At 34.0% G+C, this 22,744-nt stretch overlaps 1 protein-coding gene across 14 annotated transcripts in view; it reads left to right on the forward strand.

Moving 5' to 3' along the window:
• RALGAPA1 (Ral GTPase activating protein catalytic subunit alpha 1) overlaps positions 1 to 22,744 on the forward strand; it is a 247,220-nt gene that overhangs the window by 124,945 nt on the left and 99,531 nt on the right. For all 14 annotated transcript variants that reach the window (XM_041758113.1, XM_041758106.1, XM_041758107.1 and 11 more), the window contains 9 exons: positions 250 to 443; positions 691 to 789; positions 1,289 to 1,444; positions 3,221 to 3,349; positions 8,491 to 8,616; positions 11,454 to 11,512; positions 15,263 to 15,371; positions 16,838 to 16,948; positions 21,160 to 21,228. In XM_041758113.1, the coding sequence (XP_041614047.1) occupies positions 250 to 443; positions 691 to 789; positions 1,289 to 1,444; positions 3,221 to 3,349; positions 8,491 to 8,616; positions 11,454 to 11,512; positions 15,263 to 15,371; positions 16,838 to 16,948; positions 21,160 to 21,228 (1,052 nt within the window). The remainder of the gene's footprint in view (positions 1 to 249; positions 444 to 690; positions 790 to 1,288; positions 1,445 to 3,220; positions 3,350 to 8,490; positions 8,617 to 11,453; positions 11,513 to 15,262; positions 15,372 to 16,837; positions 16,949 to 21,159; positions 21,229 to 22,744) is intronic.

Below are 22,744 nucleotides of genomic sequence, written 5' to 3' on the forward strand. Positions count from 1 at the left end.
CTGGTATCTACATCATTTTCTCCTTAGGTAAATCCTGGTACAGGTGGTATTGAATAAGTAATTATCGCTGTAATAAAGAATTATGAACTGGTGAGGTTTTGATCTTATCAGGAAAAAATAGCACTAATGCATGTTGACATTTTTAAAATTCACTTTTGTAGATATTTAAGATTGTTATTTTGGCTCCTTTGTGTTTTTGTGATCAATTCTTTAGAAGAATTACTGACACTCATGTATTTTTTTCTATAGAAATCAGTGAATTTCCATCTGAATGTTGTAGTGTGATGGCAGGGGGTACACTTACAGGATGGCATGCTGATGTTGCTACTGTAATGTGGCGAAGAATGCTAGGTATTTTGGGAGATGTCAACGCTATTATGGATCCTGAAATACATGCTCAAGTTTTTGATTACCTCTGTGAACTTTGGCAAAATCTAGCTAAGGTAAAAAAACAAACAAAAAACCATACATACATATGAGGAGAAAGAAAAGTGTTAAGAAGTAGAAGCCTTAGATCTCATTGCCACCCATCACCCTCCTTACTATAAACTGGTACCTAGCAAAGTGAAGTCACTTAACCATGTTTGAATATATAATTAGTGATAGGAATTGGACTTGAACCTAAGTTAAAGGTAAAACAAATTGGAAGAACACTTTATAGGTTTGTTGCATTTTATTTGAAAATTACAGATTAGAGATAACCTCGGCATTTCAACTGATAACCTGACCTCCCCTTCACCTCCAGTTTTGATTCCTCCACTGAGAATTCTTACACCTTGGCTTTTCAAGGTAAGCTTAATATATAAAACATGAATTTAAAAGGTTCATTTAGTAAATACATATGTAATTGGTGTTAAACATTTGATAGATTCTTTAGCTTTTGTATAGTCTTCTAGAACACTTTCGTTTTTAACTAGTCATTGAGGGTCATATAAAGAGAATGGGTGTACCAAAATTGTACAGATGCATCATTTTTACTTATTTAATAAAACAAAAGTGAATGTAGAAATTGTGTTTTATATTTAAGTGAAGTGTTAATCTCAAATTTAAGATTTCTTTTAAGTATTATTTAATATGTTTGGTGTGTTTCCCTAAACAAAACAATATGTGGTTATCCATACTCATGTTGTTTTGTTTTAATGTTAACAGTAATTTCAGGAATCCTAATAATTGATTCATTAAGAACTTGGGCCAACATAGAAATAAATGAAAACAAAAATATTACTTGCTGTATTCAATTTTACAGTATTTGTTTTTGAGTATTAAAATGAACACTTTTAAATTGTAGGCAACCATGTTGACTGATAAATATAAACAAGGTAAATTACATGCTTACAAACTTATTTGTAATACAATGAAAAGAAGACAAGACGTTTCTCCAAATAGAGATTTTCTAACACATTTCTACAATATAATGCATTGTGGATTACTTCATATTGATCAGGTAAATAAATATATACTCTCTAACCAATTGCTTTATAAGTTTATCTTTGATTCCTGATTTTTTAACTCTTAACTTTTAAGGTCTAAAATTAAAATAATCTTTTATGTAGTCATTTATTTACAAGTTTCTTCCATTTTATATAACTTCATTTGTTCTGGAACCCTGGTTGAATGGCTATTATAGTTAGGGGGTCAACTTGTTTATTAAATGTATCTTTTCTCTAATGTTATAGCAACTAGTTAGCTTTCTGAAGATATTAAACCATCTTTTGCTTAGACTGACTGCATTCCTTTAATGTAGTAATATACTTATTCCTTGCATGTTTTGTAATTGTTACTTAATAATTGACACTTGAGGCATATGGATTTGCTCCTCTAGTCATGCAACAGTCAGATTTTTTCCAAACTAAGAGCACATCGTATTCTCTTATTTCCATAGTTTGTATTAGCATAGTGACAATTCTATTGACTTTGCATTTGTATCAATACAGTCATTATATTCAACAGTCATAAATGTGACTCTAGAACACTACTTTAGGGGTTCTTGATCCTGGCCATAAAACTAAAAAAAAATATCCATGTGAGATTGTAAGTCATATGTAAGTCAAATGTAATGAAACATTTTAATCATAATGTTAAATTTCACTTGCAGTTCATTTAAAGAACATTAAACTAATGTTTAAAGAGGTAATTATACTCTCTTCCTGAAAAATGAAAAGACTTCTTGCATTAATTTGAAATAGTTACAATGTCCTACCTTATAAACATTTCTCAAACAAAATGATACCCGCGATCCCTGGATGGCGCAGCGGTTTAGTGCCTGCCTTTGGCCCAGGGCGTGATCCTGGAGACCCGGGATCGAATCCCACATCGGGCTCCTGGTGCATGGAGCCTGCTTCTCCCTCTGCCTATGTCTGTGCCTCTCTCTCTCTCTCTCTGTGTGACTATCATAAATAAATAAAAATTTTAAAAAATGATACCCTTGGGATCCCTGGGTGGCGCAGCGGTTTGGCGCCTGCCTTTGGCCCAGGGCGCGATCCTGGAGACCCGGGATCGAATCCCACATCAGGCTCCCGGTGCATGGAGCCTGCTTCTCCCTCCGCCTGTGTCTCTGCCTCTCTCTCTCTCTCTCTCTGTGACTATCATAAATAAATAAAAAATTAAAAAAAAAATGATACCCTTAATTACTGGACAAAGAGACCTTTCATTTAAGATAAATCAGATTGAGTAAAACAGCAAAACACTGCATCCTCATGTTGAATTCCAGAGGCAAAGTGAATGAATAACCAAATTAAGAATACTCCCTCAAAAATGCCTAGGTTTATATTTCTGAGGCTAGATATTTGTCATCAAAGGACTTCAGTTTATCCAGTAAAGGGAATCTCTCCAGCCACATGGTAGGTCATATAGCTTTAGAAATCAGAGATCTCACATGGAAGCAAGTAAATGAGAGAAGGAACCACACTGCAGTTCAGTTTTATGACACATGGAACTTATATTTTCAACCCTCTGAAGCAGAGAGCCTTCCAACTTGCTCTCTAATGTGAAAAAAAAATGCTTTATTGACGTCAGTTAAACAAATGTGTTTTAAGTTTACCTTCCTTTGACAGAGTATGATACTAAACATGGATATTTAGAAGAATTAAAATTGGTCTTGCCAATTAGACAGTTATTGCCTGTTATACTGTTCCATGTTACCTATTTGTAAGGATATTGATTAGCTAATGCTCAAGATTAACTTATGATATTCTTTTTCCCTTCTTTTCCTACATCTAAGGATATTGTCAATACAATCATCAAGCACTGCTCACCTCAGTTTTTTTCACTTGGTTTGCCTGGTGCCACAATGCTTATTATGGATTTTATTGTAGCAGCTGGTAGAGTGGCTTCTTCAGCTTTTCTCAATGTAAGTTTTTATTTCCTGCTCTTCATAATATAACAGACTATAGTGAAACAGGACTCAACAAAGTAACAAAGGAGGAGCCCTTGTTAATAAATTTAACAAGCCAATGTTCAGGAAAATTTACAGTTTAATTGAAATAGCTTTTTTTAGGGCAGCCCCGGTGGCGCAGCGGTTTAGCGCCGCTTGCAGCCCACGGTTGGAGATCGGGGATCGAGTCCCACGTCAGGCTCCTTGCATGGAGCCTGCTTCTCCCCCTCTACCTGTGTCTCTGCCTCTGTGTGTGTGTGTGTTTCTCATGAATAAATAAATAAATAAATAAATCTTTAAAAAAAAAAAAAAAGAAATAGCTTTTTTAAAAATTAAGTTTTGAAGTACAAGTACTACAATTAGTTGATAAATTGACATATGAACTATAAAAATGGACTAAGTCTGATTACAAAACAAAATTTAAAATTGAAGATATCTAAGGAAACAAGTAGAGGGAGGGAAGAAACTAAAGAAAGGTCAGTGGGCCATAGCAAAAGAGAAGGCCCAGTGGTGAGATAATCCAGAAATATGCTCTAGAAGTAAACTCTAAAACAGCATATGAGGATTTTTCTTAACATTTATGGGACTATGAGACAATGCCAAGTAACTCATCATAGTTGGAAGATGCACACATTTAAGTAGCAGAGGTAAACTGAATAGGAAGACAGTAGCTGGTTTATAGTACTAAAAAGGTTAGATTTCATTCCAAGGAGAGAATGAGTAAGCATTGAGGGATTTTATATAAGGAGTGACATCAAATTTCTATTTGAGAAAGATCACTCAGGCAAATATAAATGAGAAATAGCAATCAATTGGAAGTCTACTAGAATAAACTAAGAGTATTTGGGAAAGAAAAATCAGCCATACTTGTCCATTACTTTATAACTTAGAAAGCAGTTTAAAATACATTATTTCACTCAAAAGCTGTGCAAAAGACCAACAGTGAATGAGAAAGAGTTCTATTCAGAGCATAGTAAGCTGCTTATTAGAGATCCGTGAGAAGATATCAGGAGAGCCATTGCATTGGGAGCTCAAAGGAGATGTCAGGACTGAAGTGGAAAGCTGGGAGACATTAGCTTATACATTACATGTTATTGAAGGCCATGAAACTAGATGCAGTCACCTAGAAGAAATGATCAGGTAAGGGAAGAACTTGTATTTATAGCTAGTTATTAACTCTCTTTCTCCAATTTCATAAGAACAGTGATCATGTCTTACTCATCTTGGTACCTCCAGGACCTAGGGCAGCACCATGCTGATATAGGTGTTTTTTAATTGATAACAACCATAGAATGTAGGGCATAAATAAGTATCAATAGGAGGCAGTTAATATAGTGGTTAAAAAGCATGGAATCTAGGGGCACCTGGGTGGCTCAGTGGGTTAAGCATGTGACTTCAGCTCAGGTCATGATCTCAGGGTCCTGGGATTGAGCCCCAGGTCAGACCCCCTCCCCTGTTCCTCCCCCTCTGTTCCTTCCCCTGCTTGTGCACACGTGCACGTGCTCTCTTTCTCTCTCAAAATAAATAAATAAAATCTTAAAAAAATCATGGAGTCTAGAGCTGGGCTAACTGGGTTCAAATCCCACCTCTGCCACTTAGTAGACGTGAGACTTTATGCAAATTACTAAATTTCTGTGTTTCTCAGTTTCTTCATCTATAAATTGTCCTCATAGGGTAATTTTATAAGGATTAAATTAACATTTGTAATATGGTTTGAATATTATTTGGACACCTTGTGTATGTGCAGTATAAGAGTTTAATAAATTCAGTTGATGGGATCCCTGGGTGGCGCAGCGGTTTGGCGCCTGCCTTTGGCCCAGGGCGCAATCCTGGAGACCCGGGATCGAATCCCACGTCAGGCTCCCGGTGCATGGAGCCTGCTTCTCCCTCCGCCTGTGTCTCTGCCTCTCTCTCTCTCTCTCTGTGACTATCATAAATAAATAAAAAAAAATTTTTTTTAAAAAATAAATAAATAAATTCAGTTGATAATTCAGATGAAAGACCTTGTGTAGGGATATCAGGAGTATTTCATGGAAAAGATATTTGAATAGGCCCTTGAGGGATCCCTGGGTGGCGCAGCGGTTTGGCGCCTGCCTTTGGCCCAGGGCGCGATCCTGGAGACCCGGGATCGAATCCCACGTCGGGCTCCCGGTGCATGGAGCCTGCTTCTCCCTCTGCCTGTGTCTCTGCCTCTCTCTCTCTCTCTCTGTGACTATCATAAATAAATAAAAATTTAAAAAAAATTTTTTAAAAATGAATAGGCCCTTGAAAAATTATTAGTAATTTTAGAAGTGAAAATGTTGATGAGGGAAGGTATGCTACTAGGGAAACAGGCATGAGTAAGCTGTGTTTTAGGAATGACAAATACCCCGTCTCTTTTTGAAGTAGGTTAATCTATCTAGAGAGTAGTGGACAGAAAGAACAGAAGGGTAGTTTAGGTCCTAGCTACGAAAAGTATGATCTGCACACCAGAAACATTTGGCATGTTCTAGGTGCTTGTTAGAAATTCAGAGTCTCAGGGCAGCCTGGGTGGCTCAGCGGTTTAGTGTTGCCTTCGGCCCAGGGCATGATTCTGGAGACCCGGAATTGACGGGCTCCCTGCATGGAGTCTGCTTCTCTCTCTGCCTGTGTCTCTGCCTCTCTCTCTCTGTGTGTGTCTCTCATGAATAAATAAAAAAATAAAATCTTCAAAAAAAAAAAAAAAAGGAAATTCAGAGTCTCAGACCTCATTCCATACCTATTGAAACAGAATGCATGTTTCAATTATATTCCAGATAATTGGTATGGACATTGAAGATTGAGAATCACTGCCTAAGACTACCTTTGGAAGGTCTTGAATGGGAGGGATCAGGTGATAATGCTATATTAGAGAAACAGTTAAATTTTTTAAAGTAAAGAGATGTTTGAATCTGTGCTTTGACAATATTAAAATAAGTGTATTAATCTAGGGAAACAGTTACATTTTATAAAGTAGAGAGATGTTTGAATCTGTGCTTTGACAATATTAAAATATGTGTATTAATCTAGGAGTAAATTAAATGGAAGGCAAATAAAGATGGTAAGTTACAAGGCTATTTTTGTATTAGTATACACAGACTATCAGTCTTTTGGGTACTATCATAAATTGGTAGAACTCAGAGGAGACTGATACATGAATTACTGTAATTTTTCATCAACTTACTGTGAAAATAATTACTATTCTGTAGGCCAGTTATTCTAGGTGACTGATCAGCACATTTCCTGTACTTTTTCAAGATTCTGCAGGAGAATTATTAAGCCCTGATGTCCTTGGGCATCCATTTTTTTTTTTAAGATTTTATTTATTTATTCATGATAGACATAGAGAGATAAAGAGAGAGAGAGGCAGAGAGAGAAGCAGAGAGAGAAGCAGGCTCCATGCCAGGAACCCGATGTGGGACTTGATCCCGGGACTCCAGGACCATGTCCTGGGCCAAAGGCAGGCGCCAAACCGCTGAGCCACCCAGGGATCCCCCGGGCATCCATTTTTTGTGACTAAATATACCTCCTATGCATCTAGAAGGATACTAGTTCTGTAACATCCTTGCAATAATTTTAAGAATAATCATTTCCGTGGTTTATATGAGGAACACTTGTTGAGAAAGACTGCATGGAAGAACAAATTATTCCAGAAATCAAACATGACACCTCATCTCTCTCCTATAAGGTTAAAGTTAATGTTTTCTCTGGATTATGTTGGAGATACACAATTCAAATCTTCCTCTTTGGATTCCATTTTAGATCCCACACACATCCATCTTCCTTTTGTTAACCAGTAGCCTCCTTTCTCCCCCTGCCAGACAGATCACAAAATAATTTATTAGATTTGCCTTTCCTTATTATAATCACTTTACAGTTATGCTCCCATTATATCCACATAGTTCTTAGTTACCTTTTCCAACTTTAAAGAAAAACCCTTAGCTAATCTCTTTCATTAAATACTGGGTGGGTTTTTTTTTTTCATCAGTTTCATTTTTATAGCTAGTTTTACTTACTTTCTTTATTTAAAGATTTTATTCTTCTAAATAATCTCAGTACCCATTGTGGAGCTTGGATTTACAACTCTGAGATCAAGAGTCACATGCTCTACGGACTTAGCCAGTCAGGCACCCCTGTCGCTTATTTTAAAGTGGGATAGTGTCTACAAGCTTACCGTCTCCCTTTATAGTGTTGTCTTTTATCTGCAGATCTAGATTACTTTTTAAATATGGAAACGAGTGGTTTTGTTGATAATCATAATAAAGTACTACTCCACATTTAGAAATGTAAGGAAATTTTTTTGGATACAAATTCTTGTTTTATGTGAATAGGAGTATTATATTTCTAGCAGACTTGTTTTAGCATTTTTGTTAGAGATCATTAAACATAAAAATGAATATTATAGGTATTTTGGTAAATAGTGTATTAGTAGGGAGGTGTTGGTGTTTGGTGGACATGCAAGAAGGTAGAAGAAGGAAAATACTCAGTGCTGATACTTCAGAAATGGCTTAATACAGCTGAGAAAGAAAGATGAAAAGTTACCTTCATCTGTAGGCCAAGTATAAAGTCTGACTGTTTTTAGTAAGTAGTAGAGGCAATGCTTTTCTCATGTGCAAAATACCATAAACATCATCTAGACTAGTGCCTATTTCTTGAAGATACAGTTAATGTTTTTATCCTTAATTACTTTTTTATCCCTAGGTAGTAACAAATACAATCTAGTGACATAGAGTCATCTAGTCATAAGTACAATATGTTGTGGTGTGTGAGTTGTCTTTAAAATAAAAGTATTTATATTTATTCTCAAAATTAGGGTAATTTAATGCTGTTAGCTAAGCTATATTCCTATTTACAATCCCGTTAACTGTGGCTAATTTCTGCTTATTTGCTGCTTTTAAGGAGAGCTCTGCTCTTTGTTCATTATACTTATTGAGAATAGCAGTAGTTTATGTGGAAAGTAGAAGTGAAAACCTGAATCTTTAGGTTTCCTCTTTCCTTTTTAATTTTGTCTTTTGTTCTCACTTCTCTTTGTAATATGGTTAGGTAATAAAGTAACTTTTCTGGCAGTTTAAATGACATAATCAAATACATTTTAAAGACTTAAAAAATCTAATACATAGGCACCACGAGTGGAAGCCCAAGTTCTTCTGGGATCTTTGGTTTGCTTTCCTAACTTATATTGTGAACTGCCTGCTCTCCATCCCAACATTCCTGATATTGCTGTGTCTCAGTTTACAGACGTTAAGGTAAGAAATCAGATGCTAATTTTTAGTGTTTAAATGGCCTTTTAATAACCGTGTATGTTCCATAAAACTTGTATTCTTTTCCTTTAGAAATTCACATAATTGTGAAAGAGCGTTAACCAGTCATACACCTCAGACATAAGACTAAAATGTCCAGTAGGAGCATAGTCTTTTTTGTGTTTATAACTTCTTTGGAAACATTTTCTCATTATTGAATTCATTCATGTGTCAGTATCTTAGGATTTTTTCATTCACTCACAGAACATTTATTGAAACATCTTATGAGGCAGATACTATGCTACTTCTAAGGCTTCTAAGACTGAGATGAAACTGAACCTACAAAAAATTTGTCTCTCTTTCCTAATTTCCCAATGTGATATATCAACCAATGTAATGGAATATTCCATTTTGCTGTAGGAAACTGTGAAATTGCGGTGAGGATGCTGTGTACCTGAATCATTATAACACCTCAAAAGTCATGCTGATAATTTTTTTTTAGACTTTTGCCTTCTCTGAAAGAAATTTTTTCAATCCAGTTTTCTGGATTTCTGCATGTACCTTTCATACCAGCTATATTTCTCTTTACATTTGTAATTACTTGTTTAGTGTATGATTTATACTTCAGACAAATAAACACCACAAGGTCTTATTTACTCCTATATCCTCAGAGCTTAACATGCTGCTTTGGCATCTGGTACTCTAGAAACGTTTGTTAAACAAGTGAATTTCACTGACACATAAAATTGTATAGGTCAATGCAAATTTGCAATGAGAGTTAATAAAAACTATACAAATTGAGTTTTGGTCTTCACAGATGTAATATCTTTGGGTTCTTCTATTTTCAGAAGATCCTGAAGGTCAGGGATAGGTAATAGTTTTAATTTGTTTGGGCAGTTTTGAATTTATTAGGGATTAGCCCTGTTTATTACTTACGATCTGCATTTCAGAGTAGCCTTATTATCTTCTGGCCTTTGTATAGGTATTAATGGCTGAAATGATTTAAAAAAATCAAAAAACTTTGGTAAAGGGTATCTCCAAAATAAAAGGTAATTCTAATAATCAAGAAAGCAAAAAGCCTAAGAAAATGATGATTCTCTGTCAGGTAACTGAAGATTTAAGGGGAAATTACATGTCATAGTGGTCATATTTAATTTTCACATTTTCACTGAAACCAGTTCCCTGTGTACTCTAAACTGCAGCCACATAGCCATATGGACCGTACCATGCTGTTTTTTGATTTTGGGCTTTTGAAAATGCATTTCTTTCTGCCTAAAACATCCATTATATAGAGGTGTTTTCCTCTTTTTGTCTCTTAATTACCAAACACAAAAAATTTTAGTCTTTGACCTTGATCATTTGTCAAAATCCTGTTTACCTAAGACCCCTTTGTGAAGTCTCTATGACTTTCTGAAGTTTTATTTATTCACGTAGAACCTTGTATACGTCATCTTATTTTGTAATTGTTTACAAGTTTGCCTCCTTCCCTGGAATGTAAACTTCTTGAGGATAGGTACTGTATCTTAATCTGTTTCTTTCCAGCATTTAAGACAGGATCTCCTACATAGAAAGCTCTTGGGCTTAAACAATACCTGATTAATTGTCAGCCACTGGGCTAGATACTAGGTTTACAAAGATGTGTAGAAGGTTACTTCTTCTAAGGAGCTTACAATCTGTGTAGCTGATAAGTGCTTTTTGGATAAATGAATGAATGAGTGAATGAATGATTTTTAAAGAAAGGAACAAATAGATTCTTAATTATCAAACCTGGTGGCATTCTTGTTTTCCTCTCCTTAATTAGCCACTAGAGTATCTGTCTCATGTTGGTATTACAGACCATCCTAAATCTTTTCAACTTTGACTTACATTACACAGATTTAGCTTGATTTACTTCTTGCTTCTCAACATATTCTAGGACTCCCAAATACACTAGTGTTCTTTATCTGCCTAATAAACACAAACTTAAGATCCTCTCTTTAGACAATTACTTTCTGTTTATTCTCCCTTTTGAATATTTTATTCATTTACATAATTTTAACTATTATTTAGCACTTATCCTCAAACTTACACATTATAATTTTTTACAAATTATTCAAAAAAGGTTTGCTTTTCAATGAATATTTCTCAGAGTTTTGAAAAGATGCTCATACTTTTGAGCAATTAAATCTGTTTTAATTATCTTATAGTGAGCTTTTTATTAATCTTTTAATCAGGAAAAATTCCTTTTTTTGAATATATATATATTTGGTTATAAATTTCAGAAATTATTTATTTTTGTCTATTTGTGCTTTTATAAAGTACTACCAAAAGAAAATACTACCAACTAGGTAGCTTATAAATGACAGAAATTTATTTCTCACAGTTCTGGAGGCTGATAAATCCAAGATCAAGGCTCCAATAGAGTTGAATTCTGGTGAGGACCCTCTCACTGATGCATAGCTGGCATCTTCTCGCTGTGTCTTCACAGAGTGGAGGGAGCTAAGGAATTCTGTGGTAGTCTCTTTTATAAGAGCATTAATCTCATTCATAATGTCTCCATCCTCATGACCTAAGCACCAGCTACTACCATCCATTATATCTGGGGGTTCAATTTTAGTATAAGAATTTGAGGGGAATACAAATATTCATACCATGTTATTATTTATCTAGCTAATTTTATGAGTAATACTAGACTCTATTATTAAAGTCTGCAGCTTGAGAACAAAGATTGTTTTATTTCCCCATTGTATCCCTAGCACCTGGGGCAGCGCATGAGCCCATAGTGGCTATTTATAAATATTTGTTGAATGAATGAATGAATGAATGAAATCTTAATCATTACTGGTTTTTACCCTTTATTTTAGGAACTTATAATCAAAACTGTATTAAGCTCAGCAAGAGATGAGCCTTCTGGTCCTGCACGGTAGGTCAGATGTTCTTTTTTTTTTTTTAAGATTTTATTTGAGAGTGAGTGAGTGAGTGAGAGTGCTTGTGTGCACATGCACACAAGGTGGAGGGATAGAGGGAGAGGGAGAAGCAGGCTCCCCGCTGAGCAGGAAGCTGATGGCAGGGCTCAATCCCAGGACCCTGGGATCATGACCTGAGCCAAAGGCAGACGCTTAACCAACTGAGCTACACAGGCACCTGGGTAGGTCAGATGTTTTAAGATTTGACATGACTATTATCTTTTTGGAATCTTATTGTAGAAGTTGATTGAATTATTTGGCAGTCCCCATCGTTTCAGATGTACAAAAGCTGTTCTGAATTATAAATTTAAATTATTAAGATGATTAAATATTTTTTCATGATTTTATAAACCTTCCTTCATTAAAAAAATAAAATCCTGTTTACCTTTTTAAGTATTTTTATTTCCTATATCTAAAATAATTTTGGAGGGAGGTGCCTGGGTGGCTCAGTCTGACTCTTGAGTTCAGCTCAGGTCATGATCTCAAGGTCATGGTATCAAGCCCCACATCACCCCTGTGCTGGGCATGGAGCCTGCTTAAGATTCTTTCTCTTCATCTCCCTCTGCCCTTGCCCCCCACTGCTCACTCACATGCAGTCTCTTTCTCTCTTTAAACAAATAAAAATTTTAAAACTAATAAAATGATTTCTTTTAATTTTAAGTATATTTTGCTTTCCTTTCAGGTTATATTTGTCACTATCTGTTTTGCAATACCTTGACATGTAGTCAATGAATTTTTGTTCAATTGAATTAAAAGATTTATTTTGTAGAAAAAAATACTTGTAGGAGGATTTATAAATATTTTATCAGGATATTTTTTAAAAGTACAATATAAATAATAAGATTTTAGAATGTTTTCCCTTCTAAATGCCTTGTTAAGAAGTGAAAACTGTCATTTTCTATTTAAAATTTTCCAGAAAGGCTGAGATTTAAATCAACAGGTTGCCAATAGCACACCATGTTCCTTTTTTTCCTGAAAATATCATTAATTTATATTTTATATTTCTTGAAGCTAATTCTAATAATATGTCATTAGCCTCAACAGTAGTCTATGTTACTACTTTTTTGACCTACATGTCTAGAAAGCTTCCTTTTTTCCTAACACCTGCACATTTTTTTTATTCAAGTTTCATAAAAATACAGATTATGGCTTTGACCATTTTGATTCTAATTGTAATTTAAACCTTTTAACAGCAACTAGAATTAATGTAAAATGAGCAGTTTGCTTAAATGAAATAGCTCCAGCCTTTTTTTTTTTTTTTTTTTTTAAGAATTTTATTTTATTTTATTTATGATAGTCACAGAGAGAGAGAGAGAGGCAGAGACACAGGCAGAGGGAGGAGAAGCAGGCTCCATGCACTGGGAGCCCGACGTGGGATTCGATCCCGGATCTCCAGGATCACGCCCTGGGCCAAAGGCAGGCGCCAAACCGCTGTGCCACCCAGGGATCCCTAGCTCCAGCCTTTTAATTCACTTGGCATATTTTTCTCAGTAGCCAAGTTAACTAAAAACAAATCTCTTTGAGTAAATCTTTCTTTTACATTAGTTTTAATACTAGGCAGCTATTCCAGAAAACATTGTGTTTTCCATTATTCCCATATTTATATTTCTGGTAGCCTTAACTCCAAATTTGATGATTTTCAATATTATTTCTTTAACATTTTCTGTGTTAATGATTAATAATGATAATCTTTTAAGTTCACAAGGATTTTCCTATCATTGTTCCCTTTAATCCTCATAACAGTTCAGAAATTATTGGAATCATTTTTATTCTTCCAGCTTTGCTAGCAAAAAAACTGATGGCTTAGAAAACTAACATTTGTTATATACCAAGCATTGTTCTGAACACTTTATTACCTCATTTAATCTTTGCAGCAGCTCTAGAATATAGGTATAATTTTTGTCTTCCTTTTTATAGATGGGAGCCCAGAGAATTTAAATAATCTGCCCTATCATCCAGAAATAGCAGAACCATGATTAAAACCCTGGCAGTTTGTCTTCAGAGCCTTATTAGATGCATAAATAATAAGTGGCAGAACCAGATTTGAACCTAGAGCTTCAGAATCTAGATCTTCTGCCTTTTTTTTTTTTAAACACTATGTTGCCTCTGAAATGAAAGAACACTGAAGCCTAAAACATATAGCTGCCTGTAAGTAGACTTGGAAATCATTAACACAATAGCTTGCTTGAAAATGTAAGAAAATCCCAAAGTTGAACAGAAGCATTTTCTAAACTTGTTTTCCTTTCAGGAATGTAAGGTCTTAGAAGCTTATCCCCCAAAATTAGACCAGGAGAAGAGAGTTGAGTCATTCTAGGAATAATCTAGAATATTTTGCTATCTTGAGGAATGTAGGAAACACACACAAATTGATCTTACCCCTCTATTATAAAAACGTGTTAATAAAGCATTCTACTCCCAGTCTGTGCTGGTTAGTTACATCCATGGAGAGCTTTGCTTCACTTCAGAGTTCATAATTACTTTAGGATTATAGCTCTTTCCACTGCCAAACCTGAAACCTGGTTATTTAGATCTGTAATATTAATGGGTAGGTAACAGTAGGGAAGAATAAAGTAGTAGAATTAGCCTAGAAGACCGGTAGTTTTGCTAGTAAATAATTTATTAGCATGAACACTGTGATAAACTGAAAGATGAGACTTACAAACTTCTGGTCCACTATGTTCAGGATGAAAGATACTTCTGCATTCAATTATTCTGGAATTGAACATTCTACAGAATTTAAGAATGTCGGTAAAACAGAGCAAAACAAAACAAAAAAAACAAAAACAATGTTGGTATCAGGACATGCCAAAGTATACCAGGATACTACAAGGAGTTGACTTGTTTAGGAGTTGAGGGAAACCAGTATGTGCTTCATTAGAAGCTAATACTTGAACACACTGATAACATTTTTAATGATTCTGATCATCAATTAATACCTTTCAAGCAAAAACTCGGTTGAAACAAGGAAATGAAGTTTCATAAGACATTAGGGAATAGAAGAAATTCTACCGGTTCTATTTCTGTTGGAAATTGTGTATAAAGTATATGAATTTTATTTGTATTGCCAATTTGTTTTACAAAGAATTTGTAATCAGCTTTGTTAAATTTAAGAGTTATTAAAATAATATTTAGGGGCACCTGGGTGACTCAGTCACTTAAGTGTCCAGCTATTAATTTTGGTCAGGTCATGATGGAGTCAGGCTCTGTGCTGTACACGGAGCCTGCTTAAAATTTTCTCTGCTTCCCTCCCCACCCCTCACCTTCTCTCAAAGGAAGAAAGATGGAGGGAGGGAGGAAGGAAGGAAGAAAATGATATGACATCCCATCAGCTTCATGTTTTTGCTAAAGTTCATTTTGTGCTGTCAAAATCATTCTCTTTCCTTTTTTGAAAGTTACAATTTTTGTTTGGGAAGCTTTACGGCAATATCAGTTTGTTAATACGGGTTTGTTACAAAGGTCCTGTGTGTTATCCCCACCTTAGTAGTAAATTATAACTGAAAATTAATCTTTGAGTTTGGGGTCATGTGCTTTCCTCCTTCTTTCACTTGCTTAAGAAGAAATAATGTGCAGAGTAAGAAATTGATTCACTTAAACAGTGCTTGTTCATTCTAGATTGGTTGTCGGTATTTTGGTTGTCGTGGTGGTTTCATTTTGTTTAAAGGCTCATCTATTTCTGTTTATATCATTTTTGGTTGCCTTTTTTGCAGCTGTGTAGCACTGTGCAGTTTAGGTATTTGGATTTGTGAAGAACTGGTCCATGAGTCTCATCATCCTCAAATCAAGGAAGCTCTGAATGTAATTTGTGTCTCCTTAAAGGTAAAAAAATGTATTTAGTGGAATATATTATTAGTGGAATATATTAATAAAGAATGCAGGACTATTTTTCTCCAAATGTTAATTATATCTTTTGTCATTACATTATTTCTTTGATGCTGACTTTTTCCTTCAGAGTTGTTCTACTCTTGAATTTAGGATATTTTAGTATCTCTAAGATATAAGGTTATCAACCTATTTTATCTCAACTTTTGGTGTCATTTAACAACATATATAGGGTTGTTTTTTTCCTAATCAGTATTTTTGTAACCTACTTTTCATTCCTTAATACTTCCTGAATTCTTGAGCTATTCAGTATTTTGGCTTTATTATTCAAGTTAAGTGCTGTCTTTGTAACCAGAGTAAAATTTGTTAAAAAATAATAACCTGATTTTTTGGACAGTCTGAATGAGTAAATTTTTTGCTTGTGAAAGTATGCATATTAGTTTTGTTTTAAAACTTGTTTTAAAGTATCTATATAGAATTCTAAACATAAAAGGTACAAATATAAAAAAAAAAGGTACAAATATTGCTTACTTGACAAGTATTTCTGAATATGTACTATGTTTGAGGTGCTTTGCTAGTCACATTGAGGTATACCAGTATGAAAAATAATTGTAAATACTAGACTCAAGAGATTAATAATATGATGGCTAAAAAGGATTAAATTAAATAAGAGTAATAATAAAACAAAGCTAAGAGAACCAAATGAGTGATGCATATAAAATGTTGATTGAGGTCAGAGGAAGCCGTGATTACTTTGATGTAGGTAATGGAGAAGACTTGGAAAGTGGAGACATTTGGTCAGGGCTTGAAGAGTTGGGGAGATTTGGTCATAGAGAGCTAAGCGTAACAAGTTTGAGTTTATGCCATAACAAGTTTGAGTTTATGCCACTGGAGAGTCATCCAAGAGCTTTAAGCATAGACAACGTCAGCATCAGAGCAGTTCTTTAGAAGATTAATTTGAAAGTGTTGTTTGTAGCAGATTGGAATGGGGAAACGATTGATAAGGAAATGAGCAGTTTGCAGGCTGTTGCAGAAATCCAAGTAAGAGAAAATGGAATAAAACGTTAATTGAGGCAAACATTCAAAATTAAAAATAAACTTAATTGGGATCCCTGGGTGGCGCAGCGGTTTAGCGCCTTCCTTTGGCCCAGGGCGCAATCCTAGAGACCCGGGATCGAATCCCACGTCGGACTCCCGGTGCATAGAGCCTGCTTTTCCCCCTGCCTGTGTCTCTGCCCCTCTCTCTCTCTCTCTCTGTGTGACTATCATAAATAAATAAAATTAAAAAAAAAAAAAACTTAATTGTGTTTTTGGAATGTGTTGTCAATTTTTATTTTACAGCTGTGTATTATTATTTTAATATTTTAATAAACAAATATACAATGACAAAAATGTATAAAATTTAAAGGTTTTCAGCAGCTAATGCATTAATGAATATTTTAAAATTGTTTTTACTGTTACAGTTTACTAATAAAACAGTAGCCCATGTGGCTTGTAACATGCTTCACATGCTGGTTCATTATGTACCTAGACTTCAGATTTATCAGCCTGACTCTCCCTTGAAGATTATTCAAGTGAGTATTTCTCATTTATTGTGGCCCTGTTAAAGATCTTTAGATTTGGATACCTTGAAATATAAAATTATTTAATGGTTTTCTTTAAATTTTGCATGGCTAAGTTATGGCAACCCAGGCAGCTTTTTTGAGATATCAAAGTTCATGATAATCTCCTTGTATTTTATGTTAGGAGACTGTGATCTTGGTTTTTTAAATGCTACCTGCAAATTTATAATTGCCATTGTCTTTATTAATATATATTCTTTATTCAACCTCTCTTAGGTGAGAAAATATACATCCCTACAGTTACCAGAATCAGGATATTATTTTGATTCATCCCCTTTACTTTTCAGTTAATCATAGATGGAGTTTGCGTTTTAAATTTTTTTTTTCATTTTAATTCTGTGTCTCCTATACAACACCTGACCTCTTTCATTATTTCTTTCTTGTGATACTGTGGTAGCTTTCTGGTTGATCTCTTGGCTTCTGAGGTTTTCTCCTTCAAATCATCCTTCACATTCATATGACTTATGTCAAAACCCAACAGTATTGCTGAGTGGTTTTCCTTTGCTTATAAAATAAGACCCATGTTGTTTATCTGGGAATTTGAAGCCTCCGGATGAGGACTCAGCCCATCTTTTCAAAATCATGTAGAGATTCCTTTGAAATATCCTGTTGTCCAGGTACCTGAGTCAGTTTACTATCTTCTGAACATACCTTCACTCGACCTCATAGATAGAGTTACTTTGAAGACTAAATGAGAAAATATACTTTAGAGTGCTTAGAACTTTTTGCCATAAAAATTACAGGACATGAATTTTAATAAATGTTGGCTGATAGCTATTATAATTATTATGTAGGATGTAAGTGTGAATGTACAGATTAAAGTATTAAAACTTTTGAAAATTTCTGAAATTTTAAATTTAAAAATTTTGAAAATTTTACCCTTTAAGATTGATTGTTTGAAAATTAAGATCGTTCTTTAAGCAGATTTTTTTTTCATTTAGGAAAGCCTGAAAATCCTTTCCCTTATTTTCTTTATCAGTTTATATATTAATACTCATCTAATTACTTCTTAAGTATGCAGATTTTTGTAGATTACTTCATTATACTTTATAGTGGTCAGTGGCTACAGATGAAAAGTTATTACATTATTCAACTTCTAGTTGAATGAAGAAATGAAATCCCAAAATTGTAGAGCATTTCACTAATGGTTTACCTATTTGCATAGTTAGAAAAGGAAGCCCAGTTCTACTACCAATATTAAGCAGATGCATCTAATATACTAAATTCTTTTTTTTTTTTAAGATTTTATTTATTCATTCATGAGAGACACAGAGAGAGGCAGAGGGAGAAGCAGGCCCTGTGCAGGGAGCCTGATGCAGGACTCAATCCCGGAACCCCATGATCACTCCCTAAGCCAAAGGCAGATGTTCAACCGCCAAGCCACCCAGGCATCCCTAATATACTAGATTCTGTTAGTGAATAAAGCCTTTTAATATGTAAAGTATATTCAGAGGAATTTTTCTACTTGATGGAATAACTTACAGAAATATAATAGCATACAATAAAAATATAATAAATTTACCTATGTATTTTTAGTATGCACATAAAAAATTTAATGAGATCAGGAAATTTCCAGAGTAACACTGTGTGCCTTTTTTGCCATCTTTTAATAATTTTTTATTATTTCATATTTTTGTATCAAATTTATTCATGTACTATTCAATGTATAATATATGTTAATTTTAAAAACCACATAATAAAAATTAAAAAAAAAACATATTTACCCACAAATACGTACACAGATACATGTCTGGAAAGATGAGAGTAAATTTCTTTTTCTTTTTCTTTTCTTTTCTTTTTTCTTTTTTTTTTTTTTTTTTTTTAAGTAAACTATGCCCAACACCAGGCTTGAACTCACAACCTCAAGGTCAAGAGTCACATGCTGTACAAACTGAGCCAGCCAGGCACCCTGAGAGTCAATTTCCTTATTTTCCCCCCAACTTAAATGAGAAATAGTTGACAAACATGATTGTTTATATTTAAAGTATACAACGTGATGATTTGATAATTGTGGAATGATTACCAAGGTCTAGATAATTAACACATCCATTACCTCACATAGTTAACTGTTGTTTGTTTTTTTATGGTGAGAATGGTCTACTCTTAGCAACTTCCAGATATTCAGCATATGATTAACTATAGTCACCATGCTGTACATTAGATCTTACTATTTTTATAACTGAAAATTTATACCTTTTGACCTGCATCTCCCTGTTTCCCTCCTTTCCTCTGAGCCCCTGGTCATCACTATTCTATTCTCTTTCTATGAAATCAGGTTCTTTAAGATTCCACATATAAGTGATACCATACAATATTTGCCTTTCTGTCTGCTTATTTCACTTACAGTAATGCCCTCCAGGTTGTCATAAATGGCAGGATTTCCTTTCTTACAGCCGAATAATAATATTCCATTGTGTGTGTGTGTGTATATACACACACATATACATATTTTTTGTATTCATTTATCCAAAGATTTATATTGTTACCATATCTTTGCTATTGTGAATAATGTGGCAGTGAACATGAGTGTACAAGTATCTCTTTGAGATACTGATTTCATTTCCTTCATAACTGGGTTGCTGAATCATATGATAGTTCTTTTGGGGGGAGCTGGGGGGGGAGGGGGAAAATAGAGTGGGTGGGAATCATATGGTAGTTCTATTTTTAATATTTTGAGGAACCTCCATATTGTTTTCTGTAAAGGCTGTACCAGTTCACGTTCCCACCAACATTGTGTATCAGTTTCTTTTCTCCACCCCCTTGCCAACATCTGTTATCTCTTGTCTTTTTGAAAATAGGCATTCTAACAGATGGAAGGTAATATCTCATCATGGTTTTGATTTGCATTTTCCTCATAATTAGTGATATGGAACACCTTTTCATATATCTATTAACAATTTGAATGTCTTCTTTGGAAAAATGTTTATTCAAGTTCTTTGCCCATTTTTAAATTGGATTATTTGCTTTTTTGCTATTGAGTTGTAGGAGTTCTTCATTTAGTTTATGTATTAACCCCTAATGCAGATATATGGTTTGTAAATATTTTCTCCCATTCCATTAACTGCCTTTTCAAGTCCTTTTTTTTTTTCTTTTTCTTTTCCTTTGCTTCCTTTGCTGTGCAGGTGCTCTTGATATGGTCCCACTTATTTATTTTAGCTTTTGGTGTCTTATCCAAAAAATCAATGCCCAGAGCAATATCAAGAGTATTTTCCCTCTGTTTTCTTTTAGGAGCTGTATGGTTTCAGGTCTTAAATTTAAGTCTTTGATCCATTTCAAGTTAATTTTTGTCAGTGGTATAAAATAGGGGTCCAGTTTCATTCTTTTGCATTGGATATCCAGTTTTCTTAACACCACTTATTGAAGATACTGTACTTAATCTTTCTTAATTTATTTTTCTTACATTTCATTGTTAGTGTATAGAAATGCAATTGATTTTTAACCCTGAAACCTTACTGAATTCACTAGTTCTGACACTTTTTTGGTGAAATGTGTAGGGTTTCCTAAGTATAGGATGATGTCACCTGCAGACAAATATCTTACTAATTCCTTTCAGATTTGGATGCCTTTTCATTCTTTTTCTTCTCTAATTGCTATGATAGGACTAAAGTACTATGCTGAATAGAAATGGCAATTGTGAGCATCCTTGACTTGCTCCTGACCTTAGAAGAAAAGCTTTTAACTTTTCACCATTGAGAATCATGTTAGCTGTTGGTTTGTCATATATGGCCTTTATTATGTTGAAGTACATTCCTTCTATAACTAATTTGTTGAGCAGAGTAGATTTCTTGAGTGATAGAATTGCAGATGATTTTTATAAATCTTTTGCTTATCTATATCCTCTCATTTTTCTGTGAACACATATTATATATGTTTATGTATATTGATTCCTGAATTGAATTTGTAAGAAATCTATAGTTGATAGAGTTTATATGATTTTGGTTCCATACACATGAGGATTATAAATGATTGAAAAGCTTACATATTAAAAGTTACTTTGCAAAAAAAATAAATAAAAAGTCTTTGCAATAACATTGATAATGTCTTTAGAATTAGAAAATGTATTTAGGATAAATTTCCATCAAATAGATTTTATGTCACTTTACCATTAACATTTAATGGATGTATCATTAACATATTTTGAACTTTTTTTTCTTTGCTGACAGATTCTAATAGCCACCATCACCCATCTTTTGCCAAGTACAGAAGCTTCATCTTATGAAATGGATAAGAGGGTAATTAAAATTTTGTTTGATATTTAATATATGTTTAGTAAGGTATTTATATTTTAAATTTGCAAAGCTAGATATTTACATGGCAAACAATTCATCTTGTGCTTAAAATTCACTTTACATTATTTAAGTGTAACCAAATTATATTTTAGTTCAGACTTCAAGTTAGTCATGGTCATTTGATAAAGTCTTTGAATCTCTTAGATGTGAGGAACCTCGGAGGATATTTTATTTATAATTATTTCACTTTATCTTGCCAAATTATGGTCTTGATTATGCCTGAAAATAAGTAATTCTGAGAAATTCATCAACTCGGAAGGCAACCATACATCTTTATATAGCTGTTACTGGTAGAAAATAACGAAATTTCCATTAAGGAGAGTATGTATAATAGAGATGGCATGTAGAGGAAAATCTACCCTCTGGCCACAAAAAGTTCTACAGGATTGCAATCACCTTAGTAAATTCATTCTGAGATTCCTTTAATTATTTCAGGTACTGTATTTGTAAGTCTAAAGTTTCTATTTGGTTTCTTTTCATAGTTTTCCATATCTTTCCTGAAATCTGCATTTCTATATCAATTATATCTATTAGATTTTTAACAGTTTATCATAATTATTTTAAATTCCTTGTTGGCTAAATTCAATATTGGTGTTATTGCTAGGTCTGTTTCTATTGAAATCTTTTCTTCTTGATTGTGGATTCCATTTTTCTGTTCATATGTTTGTTTCTTAAAATATATTAGGCATAGTACATAACATCTTATAGAGATTCTAGTAGATCTGTGCTGCCTGGGATACTAACTACTACCCACATGTGACTTTAAATAAAATTAAATTAAAAGTTTATATTAAAAATTTAATTCCTTATTTGTGCTAACCATATTTCAAGTGCTCAGTAGCCACATGGACAAATATATACCATTTCCATCATTGCACAAACCTCTATTAATCAAGGCTGCTCTAGATTCTGTTCCTCTGAAAATATTCTGTTCCTTTCCATTTTTACATCCTAATCTTGCATTTTATTCTCCGGATCTCAGTGTCATCATCTCTTAATCATACAGTGTTGAAATCTCAAAAGAGCAAAGTTGTTGGAGAAAGATGAATTTCAGTTTTCATTGTGTTTTATGTGAGGAATAACGCCAACAAAACCATGAGCAAAACAACTCTGTATTCCTAAAGTAGTAAGTTTGAAGCTCGAAACAAAATTACTGGTATCATCAACACATGAGTAGTATTAAACTCTGGGAATATATGTAATCACTTGAGAAGTTATAGAGTAAGAAGAGTTATTAACAAAATAGAACACTTTGAAGAAAAACAGAGCAGGGGGTCACCAAAATAGAGACATAGCAGGCTCCTGAATTTTCTTCCTCCCGTGGATGTGCCAAGGATACAGCTACACATGGAGCAGTTCTCTCTGAGAGAAATCCAGCAACTAGTTGAATGATCCTATGCATCAGGAAATACCCACATCAATACATAGGAAACATTGAGGCACACTCTTGAGATAAACC

The sequence above is a fragment of the Vulpes lagopus genome, chromosome 6 (genome assembly GCF_018345385.1).
Source record: "Vulpes lagopus strain Blue_001 chromosome 6, ASM1834538v1, whole genome shotgun sequence".
In the NCBI taxonomy this organism is placed as follows: Eukaryota; Metazoa; Chordata; class Mammalia; order Carnivora; family Canidae; genus Vulpes; species Vulpes lagopus.